The 22,111-nt window shown below is 39.8% G+C and overlaps 1 protein-coding gene across 4 annotated transcripts in view; it reads right to left on the reverse strand.

Moving 5' to 3' along the window:
- CNTNAP5 (contactin associated protein family member 5) overlaps nt 1-22,111 on the reverse strand; it is an 805,732-nt gene that overhangs the window by 601,548 nt on the left and 182,073 nt on the right. For all 4 annotated transcript variants that reach the window (XM_011285200.4, XM_011285199.4, XM_019837943.3 and 1 more), the window contains exon 3: nt 4,362-4,555. In XM_011285200.4, the coding sequence (XP_011283502.3) occupies nt 4,362-4,555 (194 nt within the window). The remainder of the gene's footprint in view (nt 1-4,361; nt 4,556-22,111) is intronic.

The following is a 22,111-nucleotide window of genomic DNA, read 5'->3' on the forward strand; positions in this document are numbered from 1 at the left end:
CTTTCAAATTTCCAAAAATATAAATAGGAAGGAATGCTTCTAAACTTATTTTAAGAAACCAGCATTACTCTTATACCCAAACTGGACAAGGACAACACAAAAAAGAAAATTGTAGGCTGGGGCGCCTGGGTGGCTCAGTCGGTTGAATGCCCGACTTCAGCTCAGGTGACAATCTCACAGTTCGTGGGTTTGAGCCCTGCATTGGGCTCTGTGCTGACAGCTTGGAGCCTGGAGACTACTTTGGATTCTGTGTCTCCCTCTCTCTCTGCCCCTTCCCTGCTCGTATTCTGTCTCTCTCTTCTCTCTCTCTCTCTCTCTCTCTCTCTCAAAAATATATAAACCTTAAAAAATTTAAAAAAAAAGAAAATTATAGGCCAATATCCCCAATGAGCATAGATGTAAAAATCTTCAACAAAATGTTACCAAACCAAATATAACAATACATTAAAAGGATCGTACACCATTATCAAGCTGGATTTATTACAGGGATACAAGATTCAACAACTACAAGTCAATCAATATAATATACCACATTAACAAAAGTGAAAGGTAGAAATCATATGATCATCTCAATAGATGTAGAAAATGCATTTGATAAAATTCAACATCAACTTATGATAAAAACTCTGAAAAAAACTGGTATAGTGGGAATGTACCTGGACATAATCAAGGTCATATGTGACAAACCCACAGGTAATACCATGTTCAACAGTATAAAGCTGAAACCTTTTCCTCTAAGATCAGGAATAAGACAAGGATGTCCACTCCCCCCACTTTTATTCAACATAGTATTGCAAATTGTAGCCATAGCAATTAAACAAGAAAAATAAATAAAAGGTGTCAGTTGGACAGGCAGAAGCAAAATGGTCACTATTTGCAAATGACCTGATACTATATATAAGAAACCCTAAAGACTCCACCAAAAAAAATAAAATGTTAGAACTAAAAATGAATTCAGTAAAGTAACAGAATACAAAATCAATATGAAAAAAAAATCTGTCATGTTTCTACACACTGTAAAAGTATCAGAAAGAGAAATAAAAAAAAAAAAACAACTCCAATTTACAATTGCATCCAAAAGAATAAAATATCTAGGAAAAAATTTAACATAGGAGATTAAAGATTTGTACATTTAAAACTGTAAGACCCCAGTGAAAGATTTTGAGGACAGAAATAAATGGAAAGATACTTCATGCTATGGATTAGAAAAATAACTATTGTTAAAATGTCCATCCTTCCCAAAGCAATCTACAGATTCAACACCATCCCTATCAAAACTCCAATGACATTTTTCATATAAGTAGAAGAAAGAATTCTAAAATTTATATGGAACCACAAAGGACTCCAAATAGCCAAAACAATCTTGACAAAGAAGACCAAAGCTGTAGGCATCATGTTTCCTGATTTCAAACCATAGCTACAAACTTATAGTAATCAAAATACAATATGCTTTTGGCATAAAAACAGACACATAGATCATTGGAACAAAACAGAGAGTCTTAATTTATGACAAAGGAGCAAAAACATACAATGGAGAAATGATGATGTCTTCAATAAATGGTGCTGGGAAAACTGGACAGCTACGGGCAAAGGAAGGAAACTGGACCACTATCTTACAGCATACACAAAAATTAACTCAAAATTGATTAAAGACTTGAATGAGATACCTGAATCCATAAAAATCCTGGAAGAAAATATAGAACATAAGCTCTTTGAAATCAGTTGTGTGTATATTTTTTTGGATCTGACTCTAAGGCAAAAGCAAAAAAACAAAAATAAATACATAGGACATTAAACTGAAAAGCTTCTGTATAGCAAGGAAAACAATTAACAAAACCACGAGGCAACCTACCGAAAGGGAGAAGATATTTGGAAATCATATATCTGATAACAGGCTAATATTCAAAATATATAAATAACTCATACAACTCAACAACAGTGGCAGCAACAATAAATATAATTTGATTGAAACATGGGCATAAAATCTGAATGGACATCTTTCCAAAGAAGACATACAGATGGCCAACAGGTACATGAAAAGATGTTTAACATCACTAATCATCAAGGAAATGAAAATCAAAACCACAATAAGCTATCACTTTACACTTGTCAGAATGGTTATTGTCAAAATGACAAGAAATAACAAGTGTTGGCGAGGATGTGGAGAACAAGCAGTTCTCATGCACTGTTGTTGAGAATGCAAACTGATGCAGCCACTATAGTAAATAGCATGGGGTTTCCTCAAAAAATTTAAAAAAGGAAGGACCATATGATCCAGTAATTCCACAACTGGCTATCTATCTGAAAAAGATGAAAATGCTAATTCAAAAAAGACATGCACCCGTATGTTCACTGCAGCATTATTTACAATAGCCAACGTATGCTAACAACTTAAGTGTCCATCAGTGCATGAATGGATAAAGAAGATGTCACACACACACACACACACACACACACACACACACACACACAGAAGAATAATACTCAGCCATAAAAAAAAGAAGGAAATCTTGCCATTTGCAACAACATGGACAGACCATGAGGGAGTTATGCTAAGTAGTATGAGTCAGTCATAGAAAGACAAATACCACATGATTTCACTTACATGTAGAATCTAAAACTCAAAGCAAACAAACAGAACAAATGAAACCTAGACTCGGAGGTACCGAGAAAAGATTGGTGTTGACAAAAGGGAGGGGCTTGGGGTATGGACAAAATGGGTGAAGAAGATCAAGAAGTAAAATAATCTGGATATCAAATAAAGATGTCACGGGGATGTAATGTGTGGCTTGGAGAATATAGACTATAATATTATATAGACAATAATGCTGTATGGTGGCAGACAGTAACTAGACTTATTATGGTGACCATTTTGCAAGGTACACAAATGTTGAACTGTAGGTTGTATACGTGAAATGAATATAATATTGCATGTCGATTACACTTTAATAAAAATATTTAGACAAAAAATAACTCAAAACTCCAATTCATTCTGAGAAACGACCAGTTCTGATTGAACATGCCAAAGAAAATAAATAATCCCACATCTCTTAGTCCCTCTAAAGTCAACATAAAACCTTAAAACTTCCTCAAAATGGAAGGTGTGATTATTTCTCCTTTCAAACTAAAAGCAAAACAAAAGGAAGCAAAAAAACCTGTAAAATTGTATAGGGGCTTCAAAATTGAGTGAAAAAATAGAATAGTCCCCAAAAGCCTATTTTTAAAATGAAGAAAACACATGCTTTGTGACAATAATTCAACCTAATATTATAGGCAACCCAGAATAAGGATGATAATAATATTATTCTCAAGATGCAATCTGTTCATGACTAATCTTAATCCTCAGTTTACTATTATTTTCAATTAGCAATATTGATTAGTAGGAGGTTAGCAAAAAGCAATAAACATAAAATAGGAAAAATTTTGTTTTCCAACAAAGCAGGGCCAACACAGACAAATGTAGACCAATACCAGTTTGAAAACAAACTTGGAATTAATTTCACGGAAAAACATGTAGGGAGATTATGAGAAAGACAGATAATTCTATCAGTTGTCAAATCTTCACATTTTATGCACATTGGGAGAAAAATAAATATTTGGAGATGTTTTTCCCTAAATTGTAAGCAACGCAAATGAATACATTTTTTTTATCCAGTGCATGAGTTTCTGAAGCTTCCTCCAGATACCATTTGCTATGCGCTCTCCCTTTCTAACCTCAGTCTGGGGACAGCCTTTCACTAACAAGAAAAGGTCAAGAGGTTGGGCCTTGCGGTAGGGAAGGAAAGTTCTTTTTCACAACTTGGAGAAACATTTTCATTCCTTTTACATCTTGTATTTTTAAACATTTTCATTCCTTTTAAATCTTGATAGAGGCTGTTGAGCACAGTGGTTTCAATGTCAGACCTGATTACAGATTCTAATGCCAAGATTTACGAATTGTGCAATATCGGTCAAATTACATAACTGAGCTAGTTGGGGCACTACAAAGTGTGCAAAGAACCTGGTACATAATAAACAAGTGGGTAAATACTACTCAATAAATCAATACATTGTCATTAACAATCAGACTCTTGCAGCATCCTTCTGGTTTTATGGACGAAGGAACTGAGGCCTAGTCAGTGAATTACTCAAGTTACCAGAAGAGGACGAAAACACTAAACTTTTGCAACAGACATCCTAATTTCCCTTCGAACGAGAGCCATGCTGGAGATAGGACCCATATACGGTCTAATTATTTCTGAATGGGTACTCAGTAGTTCCTAAGCTACCAACAATCTGGGTACAGGAAAACGATAGAAACGCTCACTGGTTACCATTACCACATCTCAGTTTTATTCAGCAGAAGAGAAAAGATGTCCTACCCAGATGCTGTCTTCTTGCTTGTACTGTTTCCAGTTGCGTCCTGTGTCACTGAACATCAGGCTGTAACTCGTCACCCAGTCAGAGCTTCCATATCTGCCCTGCGTGGCCACTGCTGTAATCTCCACTCTGTTTCCCAGGTCCATCTGGAGCCACTGTTGAGCATTGGAATCTGCTGGGGACCAACCACCAGTTCCTGAAAGAAGATCAGAGAGAGTGGGTTGTAGTAACATCTCACAGGGCCACACCTTACAGCTCTCAAAGAGAAATGAAATGGTGTTCCATTGACATGTCTTTACCCCCAAACGTGCCCTGCTCACCCTTACTGGGCTCAATTTCCATTCTCTTCCATTCTATTCCCTCTCATGCTTCAAGATTCATCTCAAATCCATGCTGTTCCTTCCATAAGTCTTCTGGTCTTTCCTCAGTCATTACACTTTCCATTTTCTGGATTCCTAGTAGAATTGGCTTTGTTTATTTATTTTTATTTGCTTATTGCCTTAACCTTGTAACATGTTTTCTATCTTCCGCCTGATTGTCATCTCCTTCCTGCTTTTCTTCATTCTTTCATCCCTCTCTGTGTTTTCTCTACACCTACCATGGGCCAGGCTCCTTTTTCTTTCTTTCCTTCTTTTGCTGTGGATACAAAGATGAAAGTTCATGGACTATGTCTTTGACTCCTGCCTCATCTGTTTGTCCGATGTTCACCGAGCACCTGAGGCGTTCTTGGTACCAAAGACACACAGACAAAAATATGCAATGTGATATGACGAGAAGCCTTATGAAAGGCAAACAGAAGGTACAACAGGAGCACAGAGCACACGACGCCTAGCTAGGTGATTGGAAAGGCCTATAGACAGGGATGGTGGAGCTTAAACCTGAAGCAAATAAAAGCGTTTTGCAGGCAAACAAGGTTAACTAGAGGAAACATTGGAGAGATCGGCCAGGCCAAGGGAACATCATATGCAAAATCTCAGAAGGACATCAGAGTGGGCTGTGTTTCTGGATCTTCTTGGGATTCAGAGTACTTGACACACAGGAACATGCTTACATGTGACAAAAGACTTTGGGCCCAATATTTCATTATTTGACACCCTGGAACTCTGCAGAAGATCAATATTAGCTCTTGCTTAGTGGGAAGACCGTGGCCTCAGTTTTCTATTTTCATTTCACATAGGAACAAAGAAGTTAATAATCTTTTTTACTGACCCGAGAGTTCACAGACCTTCTGAATCCTGAGTGGAAACTATGGCAGAGTGCGTACGCCTTGGGTGGGGACAAGATGAAAACAACACCTCTGTTAGGCACCTTGCTCAGGGCATTGAGTTGGGGAGTTAGTTAAAATTATAATTTAGAAGGTTTAATCAATAAATTCCTTTTTGAGCTCAGCCTGTGTCACTGAAAATCATTTTAGTAATGTCCCAGTCTACTTTCTCACTATCTCGGAAGGAGTCAGTGAGACTTCTCCTTGGTAACCGAGAACTTTCCTGAGCCCTGGCTGCCCAGTGCAGACGGCCTCTCATCGATGGGTGCGGACATGCAGACACAGGAGATACACGACATGAGGTGGGCCCTACTTTGGTCAACAGGCACATCCTACAGGTTGTGGGTTGATTTTCTCCTAACAAATAGCTACTACTCTTAAGCGTTGAAATGCAGAAACAGGAAAAGAAGGAACATTCTCAGCATCTACTGTGGAATGTATTTTATTATATATTTTGCAAGACATGAATACAGTGGCCGATGTGGCTGACTTCCCTACTATCCATTATCTCTTCTTCTGTGGTGGTTGTGAGGCTCAATTTCATTTTTCAGCTCTCTACACTATTAGAGTTGTAGCCACAAACATGGCTATAGTTCCCTCCAATAAAAATGTGACTACGAAGATGTGCCCCTTGCAAGCCAACAAATCTCTTCCCCACTTGCTTTCCCTTTCTACTGACGGATCCAGTTGGCACCAAGGCCCTAGCTGATGGCATAATGACAGCTTGGAAAGAGCCTGGATTCCTGCATCATCACATGGAGGAAAGCAGCTGTCTACTTAAACACCTGCCCTATATTATAATATGAACAAGAACGAAACATCTATGCTGTTTGAGACATTGGTGGCACATTGGAATTTATTTGATATTGCAGTTCAGCCTACTTTAAATACATGCATAATACCCTGTGAGATAAAAAGCACAATTCTCATAATATAGTCAGGGAGACTGAGATCCGGCAAGTTTAGAACACCTGGCACTCAGAGTTTAATCATAGCTCTTTGAGGCTAATATGTAGCAGAAGAAAAAAAAAGTTTCTAAAAGCCCAGAAAATCAATAAATAAGCAGGAGGCATTTGAGCAGAGATTCTGAGATGCCAGACCCAGAGCTACATTTTTATCAACCAGCTCTGTCTTCACGAACACGTCCGCAGTTCCCAGTACGGACCTTCTTTCAACTTCTCACAACTGACAGGGAGGCTTAAGAAGATCTTTCACATTTCCAAAAGAAGTCTAAAGTGATTCTGAACCTGCTCGTTATTTCCATTCAATTTCTCCTCCTGTCCGTTTCATGATGCCTCTTTCTTCTTATGTGAAAAAAGCAAAGCTGTATAAACTATATGATCTCAACAGTATTAAAACGTGATAGGAGAGGAATTTGTATGGTGATTTCTTCTGAGTGATGAAAATATGAGTGATTCCATCCTTTTATGCTTTTTGCCTGTAACATATTTTCTCTTATCAGCATATCTTTCTTACAGAAACTGAGACTCACATAATTCATATTTATGGGGTTTATTGCATAAAGAATATATGCAACAATTTGACAGCTGTTGGTATAATATGGGACTTGTGACTTGCTGGGTGACCATCACTATGTTTGAAAATCAAAATACTCAAACCTTAACTATTTTCTCTTTTATCCAGACTTCCTAGTCGTGCTTTAGGATTTTTTCTTCATTTATTTTAATTATTATCATCATACTCATATATGATAAGAATGTATGTTAAGGACGGAAGAGAGAAGGGTGTCTGGGGGGTTCAGTCAGTTAAGCATCTGACTCTTGATTTCGGCTCAGGTCATGATCTCACGGTTCATGAGTTCGAGCCCCGCGTCGGACTCTGTGCTGATGGTGCAGAGCCTTAAATGACAAGGAATTCTCCTTGTCAACTTGCAGAGCATCCAATCACAGAAGACTGACCAAAACCCAAACCAAAACAAAAGAGGGACAGTTAACGCTAAAACATTTCTTCAACTTTGTCTGAGCCAAAGCCACTCTGAAATTAACCAAAAGGGAATTGTTGCTGTTCACCTTCATTAGCACAAACAGTTAAAAAATATTCCAAACCCAGAAGCTTCAGCCGACCCTCTTAAAACAGAGGGACGCTATCTGGGTGATAATTGCCAAGGACTCCTTTCCTGCTGCTGAAGATGTTTCCTGCATTACAGCTAATAGGCCAAGTACCCAGGGTTGCCATGGTTGCTATGACAAACATTTTGTTCCTTGCACCAAACAATAAATGTGTTTTCAAAATGATGAGAGAACCCTGAAGATACTATTTGCAGTTACTCTGAAGACACACCAGCCCACACTAGCTTTCTGTGTCTGAATTATTCTCTAAATTGGGGGTGTAACATACACACAGATACCTGTGTTTGGCAAGTCAAAGGTGTTGACTAAAGCAGTGCTGCCTGTAATTGTGGCTAAGGTATTGATGATTATTAACTGCAATCCCCACAATCCTTGCAGTTGAAATTTAGGAGATTTTAATGCACATTTCAAGGAAGATTTTGATTTTAAAGGAAAAGTAACTTTACATTTTTATGTCACCTAGAATTTTCCAATCGTTTTCAAATATGAGATCCTGCATGATTTTGATGCTGTATCTTAATTTATTCCTAGCACAGCCCAAGCCCCCATACTCTACCTGTGCATTATGTGACTTTTGGGGACAGGATGGGAAAAGGAGATTATGGACCAAAAGCCCAGAGACCTGGTTCAAGGCACAGTTCTGCTCCTGAGGTTAGACTGGATGAGAAATTCTCAGAGGTGTTCCATCACCAGAAACACCTTGAGGCCTTGTAAAGATGATAATATACATCCTTGGGCCTTCTCGTTGATAATGTATTCAGACGCCTAACCTGAGAATCTGTTTTTGTTGTTGTTGTTGTTGTTGTTGTTTTGTTTTGTTTTTTAGAAAGGTGTTTCTGACATGCTGAGTGGTTTGTGAAAAACTCGATGAGACAGCTTCTACGGTTTCCATTCTAATATTTTACAGATGAGATTTGCTTTATTTATCTACTTAGTAGACTGACATAACTTAAATCTAATATGCTATTTTTGATGATCAAAAATAACAATAACAAATAACCACATGAAATTGCCTCTGGATTTAAGATGGGCACCCTTCTTTCCCAGTTCCTCACACCAGACACAGAGGTGTAGTTAAATGGAGACTTAAAATTGCCAAGGAAATCTGAAACTTTGTGAATTGGGAAATATCCATCTCTGTTCTTGCATCAATAGTTATTATCACTCCCAGTTAAGCCTATTGTTCCTTCCCATCACCCTCATTATGCAAGCCCTTGAAGTGTTCATTCATATCCACTATTAGATAACAGATGGTCCTTGCTCAGTGCTCAGCACCACCCTGTGCACTTGGCACACACGGACTCATTCATCCTCACAGTTATCTCTGCAACATAGATATTAATTATTATGATTATGTCCATTTTACAGGTGGCGACACTGAGGCCAGAAAGGTTGGACAGCTTTTCCAAGATCACATGACTACACAACTAGTAAGTGGCAGAACAGGGGATTCCAACTCACAAAACCAGGACCCAGAGCCCAATCTCTTAACTATTCGGCGACACCGCCTCTCCACAGGATGGTCAGAGAACCCCCCTCCTGTTCCTTTTCCTTCTCCAAAACAGCAATTATCACTAGAAACATAATTCTTTGCACGTTTTCAACATCTCACCTGATTCTCATAGCGATCAGCAATATATTTTTAAATTTCCATTTATGAGAGAATAAAGCAGCCTCAAAGAGTCAACCAGCTTATCGTGGGGAGAGACCCAACGTTCTGATGTCTCACCGATGCTTCTTCTTCATGGAGAATTCTAAACAGGTTTAAAGTAAGACCAAAGAGGCATGTCTTCTGACACCCAGCCAGCTCCCTTCCCAGCCCTTTACACCATGATACTTATTCCCCACTTTACACACTAGGAGAAGCTTGGAGCATGAGACAGAATAACTGGTAGAAGGCAGAAATTCCTCAGTTTCTACCCTTATTGCCGCTCTTAACTCAGCAAAGGAAATGAGAGTTGATTGAGGTCACACATTAGAAATGGGCACAAAACGGATTATAAATGGGTCTCTGCTCAGCAAAAGTTTACAACTATCTTTCAAAAGGAGAGTGAGTCCCTTTAGTACAAGACCAACAAGAGGTAGAATAATCACATACACGGCATTTCACACCTAAACTATTTGAAGCACATGGCCATTTAAAACAAAATCCCCAAAATAAACCCTAGAGGGAGTAGGTTTCTTATGCGGGTGCTTTCCTCCAGATTTACTCAAGGCCCTAAAAAACCACAAGCACATCATCACAAATGAGTAGGAAGCTAGCTTGAATTACTAGCTGCATCATTATTAAATATTCGGTGCCTGTGTAAGCAAAGGTTCAAGAGTTTTCAGGGACAAAACTGCCCAGTGATGGTAATGAATAAGGCAGAGAGATGGTCTCATAAATATTTAACATTACTCAGTATGGGTAAGAGTGATGACAACATTGGCAAACTTCTCCACAGTCCTCAGTGGGGGGCTCGTGCATCTGCAAGCACAGCGTCATTATCATTCGTTTGGAATGGGACCTGTGGCTAGGCAGGGACTTCTTCTTCTTCTTGTTAATGTTTATTTATTTATTTTGAGAGATGGAGGGTGAGCCGGGAAGGGGCAGAGAGAGAAGGAGAGAGAGAGATCAGACCATGGGATAGAATGTGGAGCTCGAGCCCATGAACGGTGAGATCATGACCTGAGCAGAAACCAAGAGTCGGTCGCTTAACCGACTGAGTCACCCAGGCGTCCCTGGGAAGTAACTTCTGAGGCTTGGGGTCGGGGGGTGTTGGAGGGAAGACTGGGCATCATCCTTCTGCTACTGGGCACGTGGAGCAGGACCTGGGTGTCGCAGGTTGGTCCTCCTACACTTCTATTTAGGGACATTTATTTAGGGACTAAGGAGCCTCTTGGGAAAAAGCAAGTGGGAACCTGACCAAATACCCTATAGGTTTCAAAACAGATACACTTGTAGGAAAATGTGGAGTGGGCCTGTTGAGGCCAATTTGCAGAGAAGACCAAAAGTGATCATAAGACGACACTCATGAAAGGCAAGGGAGAGTCTGGGTTCCATTCGGACCCATTCATGATAGAGGCTGCCTCGAGAGTCATGCCGGGAGCAGTGACTCTGCGTGTGTGACTTGGTTTGGGTTTACCAGAAGTCAATTATGAAGAATGGATTTGAGTGTAAGTAGCTCATTTGGGAACTGACCCCAGGAAGCTGGGTGAGAGGTATGTAGATGAGACAGGGAAGGGAGGAGAGCTGACCCGTGGCACATTTGCAAGCCAGCCATTCCTGTGGAGGAGCTTAATCTCACCAGTGCAGGATGCACTTTAGGGTTTTGTTGTCATATCATTACCATATACAGGTTTTTTATACACGAACTCAGTCAGGTGTTGATTGAAACTGCGGGTGGGCAGGGTGGTGTTTAAAGCACAGAAAGATAGCCCTTCGGGCAGAGTAGAGAATGTGTAGATGTTGGGGTTGGAAGTGGTGATGCTGGGGATGTCTTCAGGGTTCCTCTCTGGTCTTCCTTAGTAGATGGATTCATCGCCCAGCTATGGGTGCAGGCTGACAACTAGAACTGTCTGCCCCCTTCTCCAGAGATTTGCTCTTGTCCAAACAGAAGTGTTCTTGCCTGGGAAGCTACCCCTTCCTGGTTCTCATCTCAGCCAGTGATGGACGGATACAAAGTTCCAAAAGCCGATCCCATTGTCTCAAGATGTGGCTGATATTTATGGTGGCCCAGAACTTCCTCTTGGCATTGGAAGGAAGCTAGACCTCAGTTGAGACCACATTTCCTACTAGCTTTCCCCTCTGTCTTCCCTCACAGCCTGTCTCCAGAAATCACTCCCCCAGAAATCATTTGAACAAGAAGTCCCATCTCATCTCATCTAAGATGTTGTCCTTGTTCTGAAAGTGGTAAAGTCCAGGAGATGTGGGTGCCAACAGCCTTTGCTACAGTGAGTGTGCTTGGTCACATACCTGTGTGCCTGTGTTTCTAGGAGAGAGCTGTATTATTACTCTGAAGGGTTCTAAAGCTCATTACTCCCACAGTTCAGCTGTGATGTCCTACAGTGAATACTTCCCTTGTGAGACAGTGGAGCCATTAAGGTCCTCATGGATCGGAAAAGTATATCTGGCTGCACGTTTCACAGTTCAGAAGTTACACAAGAAGTGAGGGAAAGCAGCAGGAAGGCATTTGGGGCTTGGAAAATTTGGAGTTCGGTCCCAAGGAGGATATCTCACGTTGATGCCCCTTGCAGGCCAACGGTTGATTCATATACACGTGAAAAACATCCACGTGAGAAGTTCTTGTATATAAAACTTGAAAAGACCCTACAGTCATACAGTTCAATGTGATACCCAATAGCCAGATGTAGCTGTTTACATGTAAATTAGCTTAACTTAAATTAAAGTTTCAATTCTTAAATAGCCACATTTCAAAAGCTATGTGTGGCTAGGGGCTACCATGTTAGACGGCACAGCTAAGGGATAGTCCATCCTTGCAGAAATTTCTATTGGATAGCATTGTTCTAGAATTTCTCTTATAAAATGGTAGAGGCTGAGTTCTATTTAATTTGTCAAATCAATACAGTTTAACTCCACTCATCGGCTGCTCTGGCCTGGGGAGCTGTGAGTGGATTATTTATTCCTCATTTAATGGATATATAATTATTGAGTTCCATCCATGAGTAAAGCAGTATAAAAGATTGAGCAGCAAGATAAGACACGCTCCCTGTTTTTAGGCAGATAGAGAAAAAATGACTCTCCCAAGAGTTTTTAAGGGAAAATGGAGAAAAGGAATCAAAACTCATTTAAACCTGCAGATCTCATCTTGCTGGCATTGCCACTTAAAACTTCTCTCTCGTGAGCAGCATACTTTTTAGCACAGCTCACATTTTACATTTACTTTGGCTTCCTAGGACAGTTTTGTTTGAAAGACAGGGCCTAGTCTTGAAAGCCAGTGTTTGAGCCGAAAGCATCATTTTTGACTCCATGAATTTGGGCAAGTCACTTCTCTCCTTCTACAAAAATAATATAGTTAAGTGTCCACTTTACCAAGAATCAAGGATCAAGATAATATTTGTCTCTTCGTAGGTTTAACCACTATGGCCACAAAATGGTTAAATACAAGTGTGTTTCATTGTTATTTCAAAAGCTTCATTTGGGGCTCAAAAAAATAACTCTGGCATCAGTTCCTCCCTTGATTAGGAAGTTACTCTTTTGACTGGAAGATGTGCAGTATAACCCACCAAAATGGTAGGAGATACAGCTTGAGAGAAAGAGAGAGAGACAGAGAAAGAGAGAGAGAGAGAGAGAGAGAGAGGAGAAGGAAGAAATAGAGTCAATTATTCTCTTACTCTGGATCAGATTACTAATCTAAAGCCAGTCAAGGTAATTCTACCACCTTTGACTGTGATTGGGTCCAGGAGTGGACACATGACCACATTATGGCTAATTGGACAGAGAAAAACTGCTGGTGATGTGAAAGCAGAGTAGTAGGGCAGTTGTGGGGCCGGGAAGAGTCTCCTAGCTCTACGTCATAGTTCTCAAACTTCCGCACATCAATATCAATTGAGGAGCTTGGAAAAACAGGGGTTCTTAGGTCCCTCTGCCAGACTTTCTGGTCCAGAAGATCTGGGATTAGGATAAGTCTAGACAGGCTACATTTTTTTTTAAAACAAGTTCTGAGGTGACATTCATCCTGACACTGTTCTGAGGAATCAAATTGGATGGCTTAAAAGCAAGCCATAGGTGCCCGTGATTTCTGTTTCTCAGAATGCTATTAAGTCTGGCTGAGATGTGGGGCAGGCATATTAGCTGGAGAAGGATGTAGACGCCGAGGATGGCATTGATGAACTAATCCACTAGCTCTGAAGCCTGTCTTCACTGAGGGCTTCCTTTGATGTAGGGTAATAAATTTTATTTTTATTCCTGGTGGGTTTTTTTGAAAAAATATAGAATAAAACACAGATACAGGAAAGCCTCACAACCAAATATTTAGCTTAATAAACTATTACAGATTGAACACCCTTGTAACTATCATGCTGTTCAAGAAAAAGAAGTATGGGGGTGCCTGGGTGGCTCAGTCAGTTAAGGGTCCAACTCTTGACTTCAGCTCAGGTCATGATCTCACAGAGATTGAGCCCTACCTCAGGCTCAGGGGGAAGTACAGAGCCCACTTAGGATTCTCTCTCTCTCCCTCTCTCTCTCTGCCCCTCCCCCACTTGTTCTCTCTCTCTCTCTCTCTCTCTCTCTCTCTCTCTCCCTCCCTCCCTCTCTGTCTCTCAAAATAAATAAATAAAATTGAAAAAAAGAAGTAACAGTATGGACACCTCTCAATCTCCATGTGCCGAGTTTCCACCATTTAATAATTTTTCATGCTACTGAGTTGTTTTTTTTTTTTTAACTAGTGAGTTTTCTGTTGTACTCACACACAAAATTACCCTAACAAAGATATCCCAGAGACAGTATCAATTGCTCTGGATATTTTTGTGGAAGGGATTAATGAGAAGCAAGTCCTTAGCAAAACAAATGACATGGATTCTCTTATAAAATCTGGGGTTTTAGCAAATGTGTACATTGATTTAAAAAATTAAGTCCAGGGGCGCCTGGGTGGCTCAGTTGGTTAAGCATCTGACTTTGGCCTCAGATCTCACGATCTCCTGATTTTTGAGTTCTAGCCCCGGGTCCGGCTCTGCGCTGACAGCTCAGAGCCTGGAACCTGCTTCAGATTCTGTGTCTCCCCTTCTCTCTGCCCCTCCCATGCTCATGCTCTGTCTCTCTCTGTTTCTCAATAATAAATAAACATTAATTTTTTTTTTAATTTAGTCCGGACACACATAAGTGATTGCATAGACAAGTCTGAGTAAGAGAAGGGTGGTGTGAGACATTCAAAAGGGGTCCCCAGGGGAGGGGCCACCACAGGATAAGAGGCACCCACTGGGAATCCTGGAGAAGGATGAACTACTTTTTTATATTAACTCCTATTTTCTTGTTCCTTGGAGTTGGATATATGTTATCATTTTCACTCCATATGGTAGATTCAATAATCCTTGGCTCATTTTTTTAATGGCATTTCCACAATGTCTTAAGTGAAAAATTGCTAGATGGATTTTAAACAAACGAATTGAGTAGCTCCTACCTAACTACTCCAGGTTAGACAAAGCAAAAGTATCCAGCATACAATATGCTATTCAATTACATTATTTCCTCCTGGGTGTGACCTTCATTGCAAATGCAGTGGTAAACTGTCAACCACTAGACAAGTATCTGTTATTAATTGCCATGCCCGTAACTGCATTACTGTATTTTTAAGTGAAAATGCTTCGAATTAAATGCAGTGAACTGACAAACTGAAGATCTTATCTCTTTGTGAAGTATGAGTGGCATCAAATAAGTGATTACTTGAGCTAGCATTTTACAGAGTGCTGCTTAGAAATAATCTCAGCTTGGCATTTCAGAGGAAGTGACCAGCCATCAGAGGAAGGAGTAAAGTGTCAATTGCATGGGTTTATCTATCACTTTTGTTGTGCCGAATGCTGATGTTTATAATCTCAGAAGTATTATATTATTGGTGAGAAAAAGTCTTCATATGATCCCCCCTTCCCCTCTTAACATCATTGTGTTTTTCAGTTACCCTGGCTGAATAAAGAGAGGGTCATCACATTGGATTTGTCTGCATTTGCGATAGGGTCCCAAGGCTCCTATTAAACAGCAGCAGATTTCTATTCTGTACCTCTCAATGATCTATTGCTATCCTAGTCAGAGAAGAGGCCTAGGGCATTGTTTAAATATGTAGGTCAAGGTTAGTTTTGCCCACTGGCCTATTAGGCCACAGTATGATTTCAGGGGCATCGACGAGGCACAGGTGTCCATATCTCTCTTTCTCTCTTGACGCCTGAACGTCCAGTTTTTGTGGTTAAAACACTGGCAACACCACCTGAAATGCCAAAGTGACCTAAAGGGGTGACTATTACACCAGCACCACCTTTACTCAGATTAATATCTCAGATCAATATGAATAAAGATACTAGTTAAACTTGGGTAGACAGAATTAGATTCAAGTCCAGGTCCTACCCACAATTAGCTGTGTATCCTTAGGTCAGTGACTTGACCTCTCTGAGTCCACTTCCTCATCCTTAACAAACGTGAATGATACCAACTATCTTGGAATACTGATACAACGACAAGAAATAGAGGTTAAGTTTCTACTTCTTAGTTTTGAGCGTGGTTTCATATTCATAAAAACTTAGATAACTTTGATTTATTTCCTCCCATCCCCCCTCCAGCCACCTCTGAGATGCTGAATTGAAAAAGGCACAGAGGTTAAGAATTGAAGGAGCAGAAGTCTAGGGATATTCTAGAATAGGGCATCCCCAATAATTGGACTGCCTGAATGCAACTGTTGCTAAAGCACAGGTTTTAATCAGAAGTTTTGGGGACAGAGACTGAGATCCTGCATTTCTAACAGGCTCCCAGGTGCTGCCTGCACTGTCATATAGAGCCCACACTTGGAGAAGTGAGGAGAGCATAAACTCACAAAGGAAGCACAGGACTTGATACTGGCCATGCTGGGGGCGGGGGGGAGGTGAAGGGGGCAGCTAGGACAGGACATAAGAAAGGAAAAGTACTGAAAATAAGGAAAGGACCCTTCAAGTGGAGAGGAGGTAACACTGAGACTTCTGTACGTCCCATTGTCTTTTCAAACAGATGAGATGATACGCATATCACGTCTGGCTCCATCAATCCATATGGGAGACTGGTGCTGTCATTTGCAGGCAGGCACTGCAGTGCTGCCTGTGAAACGGGATCTTCAGATTGTCACCTAGCTATCTGGAACAAGTCCCCAGACAGCCAAGATGCTCATTGTGAGAACCCTGATTCCTGAATTGTCCCGAATCCACTTCTCTGCATGGAAGGACCAGTGAGAACAGATTGAAAACCAACTTACAGAGGCCTTTGTGGGTCCTCAGCTGTTTGCAACCAGTGTTGCCCAAGGGGAAAATAAAAAGTGTGCAAGGATTCTGGGCGAAACGGGGGCAAGGATTGTGAGCCTCTTCATTGGTCCGTGAGCCCAGGAAGCTGGGAAAGGGCCCTGACATAAAAAAATCAGATTCTCCATGGCAACAAAATTGTCATGCTAGAAACACACAATCTCAACTTACACAGGCAAGCATCTCAAAAATATATCAAGTGAGGAAGAGAGATTAAAATTTCAAGGAACAAATGGCAAACGTAATGGTTTGCAGAACTGCGGATGGGGAAAGAAATGGGACGGGGAAAGAAAAATACAAACCTTTCCTCTCCCGGGGCCCGAGATGTCTGTTGTTATTTGCCTTTTAATCATAGAAAGTGGCTTAAAACCTTCCCCTCACTTTGGAGCACATCTAACCCACAGTTCAGCAGCTTCACACGTGCCACCAGCTCTGGGCTTCCTGCTGACAGTTAGTGCTTCTCAAAGCCCAGCTGACTTTAAAGCCCAGATCAAAAGCTTTCTTGCCACAAAACAAATCCCATCTGACAAAGTCAGATCCCTCCTAAGCCACAATTATATAGATTGACTTCGTAACCTAAGTTAATGGCGATCTGACCCCCAGTTTGATATATTTTGTCGTGTTCTTTTTAAAAGTAATTTGTTCTCTCTTCTTTTTTAATTTTTATTTCCTTGTGGGTGGATGACAAAAGGGCTGAGGGATGTTGTGGAGGGAGAGAACACAAATTCGATTTGGCAAATCCCATCCCTAGATAAGATAACAATACGAATGCTATTATGGTGGGCATTAGCCAACCAATCTCCCTGTTAGTTTTGCAGGTTGCCCAGAATTTGGCTCCCACAGCAGTACCTAAGGGCAAAGCCTGTTTCCAAGACTGCGTTTTTTTCTCAGAAATATTAGTTTGTCACTAGTCACTAGTCAGAACTCATGACACTTGCTTTACTTAGGGCGTGAGGACACTCATCGGCACGCCTTTTCTATAGTCTTCTTTTCAACTTTTGAGTTGATCCCTGCTTCCAACGTGACAAAGTTACCAGTGGGGCATCCTTTCTTCCTGCGTATAGGTCAGAAAACCGTGGGCGCTTGAGTTCTGAGCCCAGATGAGAGGTAAAGTGGTCCTTCATTACCTATGTTCAATGTACGCCAGAGGTGTGTGATCCCAGTGGAGGCAGCAGTTTTAAATCGTGCCCAGGACTTGCAGCCAAGTTCACCTCTGTGAAATAGCTCAAGACTGAACAGCTACAAGAACACGGTTGAGCGCACTCAATACGAGGGAGACATAGTCTCATGGAGGTCAAGAATTTTACAGCTTGTATTTCATCTTGGGTGACATACCAGGACGTTTCCTGATAAATGGATAGAAGGCTGAATGGAGTGGAGTAGAAGGAATTCATGAAATACTGTGATAGGTGAATGAACGAATGAAGGCAGGGATGAAGAAATGGAGTATGTTAAGAAAAAACATCACCCAGAACTTGGAAATCAAAAAAGAGTATGCTATGTCTTTTCAATATCATCCTGGGCAGTTTTCAACAGGACCACTCAATGATTCTTTAATTCTCTAGAATATGCCTGTTATTTGGTTTTGTTATTCATTGATTGATTATTAGATCTTAGATACTGAGATGTTACATGTTAACTTATAAGTATTTTTCCAGTAGAGAAGATACAACCCCCCAATTTTATTGTATTGTAAGATAGTAGCTAATTTTGTGTCTACCTAAACATATTTATTCTAATATTCTTTTTCTCCCCACTGTGTGCCATGGCATTTTTTTAATCTATGAAACCAAGATAATAACACCTGTGTAGAGGGTAGTAGCGATGCACCTTAAAGGCCTAGAAGAGTGATGGCTCTTGGTAAGTAGTAAGTAGATTGCTGATATGAGATTTAGTTGTATGATGGTAGACACCCAACCCTACCACTTAGGGAGGAGCCAAACCTGATCATGACAGTGCTGAGTAGCAATGATTTCCATCTGCCAGGGAACTTGCTGTTTAAAACACTACATGGAGAATTCAAATGAAAACCAAGATGTTCTTTGAAATCTCCATGTATATCTGTATATCTGTATAAATGTTTCACACCGTGCATAACAGTTTGCACTTTGGGGTATACTGAATATCTTTCCTATTTTAAAATAAAAGGGAAGTTTTAAAGGAAGAAATATAGAAAGAGGTATTCATTAGACAGAGATATATAATTACTTCTAGGCTGTTTCAGTGGACAGACAGCATATAAGTCTATTTGTAGCAGGTGAAAAATAAATCACTGCTTTATACTAATATTTCCAATCAAAATAAAAAATTACAGTTTTCTCAACTTTAAAAATTTTATATTTAGAAAACTCATATGAAAAAATCTGTGCTTAATATGAATATAATATGTTTTATTATAATATACACTATATTTATATATTCTGTATAAGTATTATGTATGCATGCATATATATACTATATACACATATACTATATATGTATATATACCCTAATATATGGATATATATATTTATATATATCCAACCCTGTATTTATCACCTTTTCTCTATATGTGACTTTGTGTATATATACATAACCATACGTATATATTTGACTTTCTATCTATCCAACTATATATATGTATATTTACACATACATATTATTTACATTACATATATAAAAGTAATAATATCAATATTATCACTAACAAATGTTAGCTATTAATGATATGCTAATTTAAATTAACCATGTAAACTCTTTATGAATAGGATTTGTGACTATTTTTACCAACTATGTGCCAGGGTTCTAACAGAGTGCCTAGCACATATTAGGTGCTCAATAAATATTAATAGAGTGATTTTTGATTTATGAATTCACTCAACCTAGTAGTTGCAAGTCTTGCAATTTAGAATCACCTGGAAAGCTTGTATTTACTTATTTTATCAATATCCACCCTTGGATCCCACTCCAGACAATTAATTCAGAGTATCTGGACTACGAGCTCGTGCATTGCTACTTCTAAAGCTATCTAGGTGATTCAAATGCACAGCTCTTGGATGGGAACCAGTGATCCACTCTCTCCTTGAGGCTGTGTTGACTTCCCCCTGAGGGCAGTGGTTGGACCCAGTGAGTGAACCGGAGGCTGCCAGGCCTGGGAGTTTGTTGGAGGACAAGGCCAGTGCATTTCAACATTCTGAGATTGTCGCCCCTGCATGACCTTCCTGATTTAGACTCTAGCTGGAAGAAGAAAGAGAGGTCAATGTCCTCTCTGAACACGCCGGTGCTATCCTTGGACTCCGGCACCCAGATTTCCCAGTGAGCAGAATAATTACAATAAATCGGAGCAGAGACATCTGCTCTGTCAATATCGTCCACCAGGGGATGAGCCGGCCTGTGACCAGACTCACAGGTTCCCAGGAAACTGCAGAGGTGCTACTAGGCAGTAATGACTTTCTGCCACTTCACAGTTGGGTTAAACTGGGGAGAACTCTGGCTCCAGATGCCCTGTTGGTGTACAAATTAAAATCTTCCAACTCTGGCTTCTTCCTGAAATTGCCAAGTGGACCTCCCTGCTCGGGTCAGACTCTCTATGCTGCATCGAGAAGGATCTTTTTAATATGCAAGGCTTGCCGCAGTCTGAGCGTCATGTGTCAAAGCAGGTATTACTGGTCCACTTTACAGATAAAGAACTGAAGTCAAGAGCAGATAGGCAATTTGCAGACACTCACAGGGCTTGCAAGTAAATGCTGTGGGCAGCACTTGAACCCTGGCCAATTAGTTTCCAAGTCTCTTTCTAACATAGCCCTCTTTAACCTGTCTTAGTGAATCGGTTTGCTCACGTGGTGGTGAGGAGCAAAACTTTGGGTTCAGATGTCTTAGATTTGATCAAAGCATTTCTCCTTCCAAATTTTGTGATTTTAAGAAAGTTATACAACTTTTCTGAGACCCAGGAACCCCATCCGAAGTTAAAATGTAATAACACGCATCTTACGGTAGCTTTCCAAAGACGAAATTCCTTGATAGGTGAAATGCTTTACAAAATTCTTGGCACAGAGTGTTCAGCAAAAAGGCAGTGTTAATACACAATTATTAATATTTTCCTGCTGGGTTTTTGATTGGTCATTCTATTTCTCTTTAGAATAGCATTCTTAAAATCTTTTCTTAACAAAGCCATAGAAATTGCTAACTTAAACTACGGATCCCATAATAACAGAATACTTGTGAAACGTAGTACGAAACAAACATCAAATACACAAACAAAAATTACACAGCACTCTCACCATTAATGAAGATTAAAAACTATAAATTAAAATGTCAACCAGTTAAATCATCCTGCACTTATAAAAATGATACCCTTGGGGCTCCTGGGTGGCTCAGTTGTTTAAGCACCTGACTATTGGTTTCGCCTCAGATCATGATCTCATGGTTTGTGAGTTCGAGCCCTATATCAGGCTCCGTGCTCACAGTGAGGAGCGTGCTTGGGATTCTCTCTCTCCCTCTCTCTCTGCCCCTCCCACACTCTCTCTGTCACCCTCTCTCATATATAAATAAATACACCTAAAAATGATATCCATAACACAATGAGCAATTAAAATCTATTCCAGAATGTATAGATGGGCCAACACTAGAAAGCTTACTAATATGATGGGCCTCATATTATCGATGAGAAGATACAGTCAAGAATAATTAATATGAACTCTAACAGATCACTGTACCTCTTGAAGTTGCATATAAATTATTTTTCTCAACTTGAAGACATTTATAATATTCACTAGATATATAAATATACAAAGATAACCAGATGTTAAATAATTTTTAAAAGTTAACAAATTCAAATACACATTATAAAAGTCAACATCCAACTCTGACTAAAAACAGATCTATCTAGATATCCAACATTATAATTTGTTAAAGACACGTCACATAAGAGATCAGTTAAGGGTGTCTGCTCTTACTTCCATCACACATTGTAAAGATACACACCCAACATTTAACCACAAGTACTAGTTGGTAGGTTTGCCTTGCATTTTCTTACTTACTTTATTATTTACTTACTTTTCTGTATTGTATTTTCTTACTTTTACTTCATAGTACTATATATTTTTAAAATTAGCAAAAAAAAATAAAATAAAAAAAATTAAAAAAAATTAGCAACATTTTTTGTTGTTAAAATTTAAGTTCTTGAAGGAAAAATCTTAGTAGATTTCACACATTTATTGTGTACATGCTACAATAATAATGTATGTTGGTAGCTATTCATGTTAGAGACATGAAATATAAAAATAAAGCATTTTTTATTTATTTTTTTTTTTTAATTTTTTTTTCAACGTTTATTTATTTTTGGGACAGAGAGAGACAGAGCATGAACGGAGGAGGGGCAGAGAGAGAGGGAGACACAGAATCGGAAACAGGCTCCAGGCTCTGAGCCATCAGCCCAGAGCCCGACGCG

This window comes from Felis catus, chromosome C1 (genome assembly GCF_018350175.1).
Source record: "Felis catus isolate Fca126 chromosome C1, F.catus_Fca126_mat1.0, whole genome shotgun sequence".
NCBI lineage: Eukaryota > Metazoa > Chordata > Mammalia > Carnivora > Felidae > Felis > Felis catus.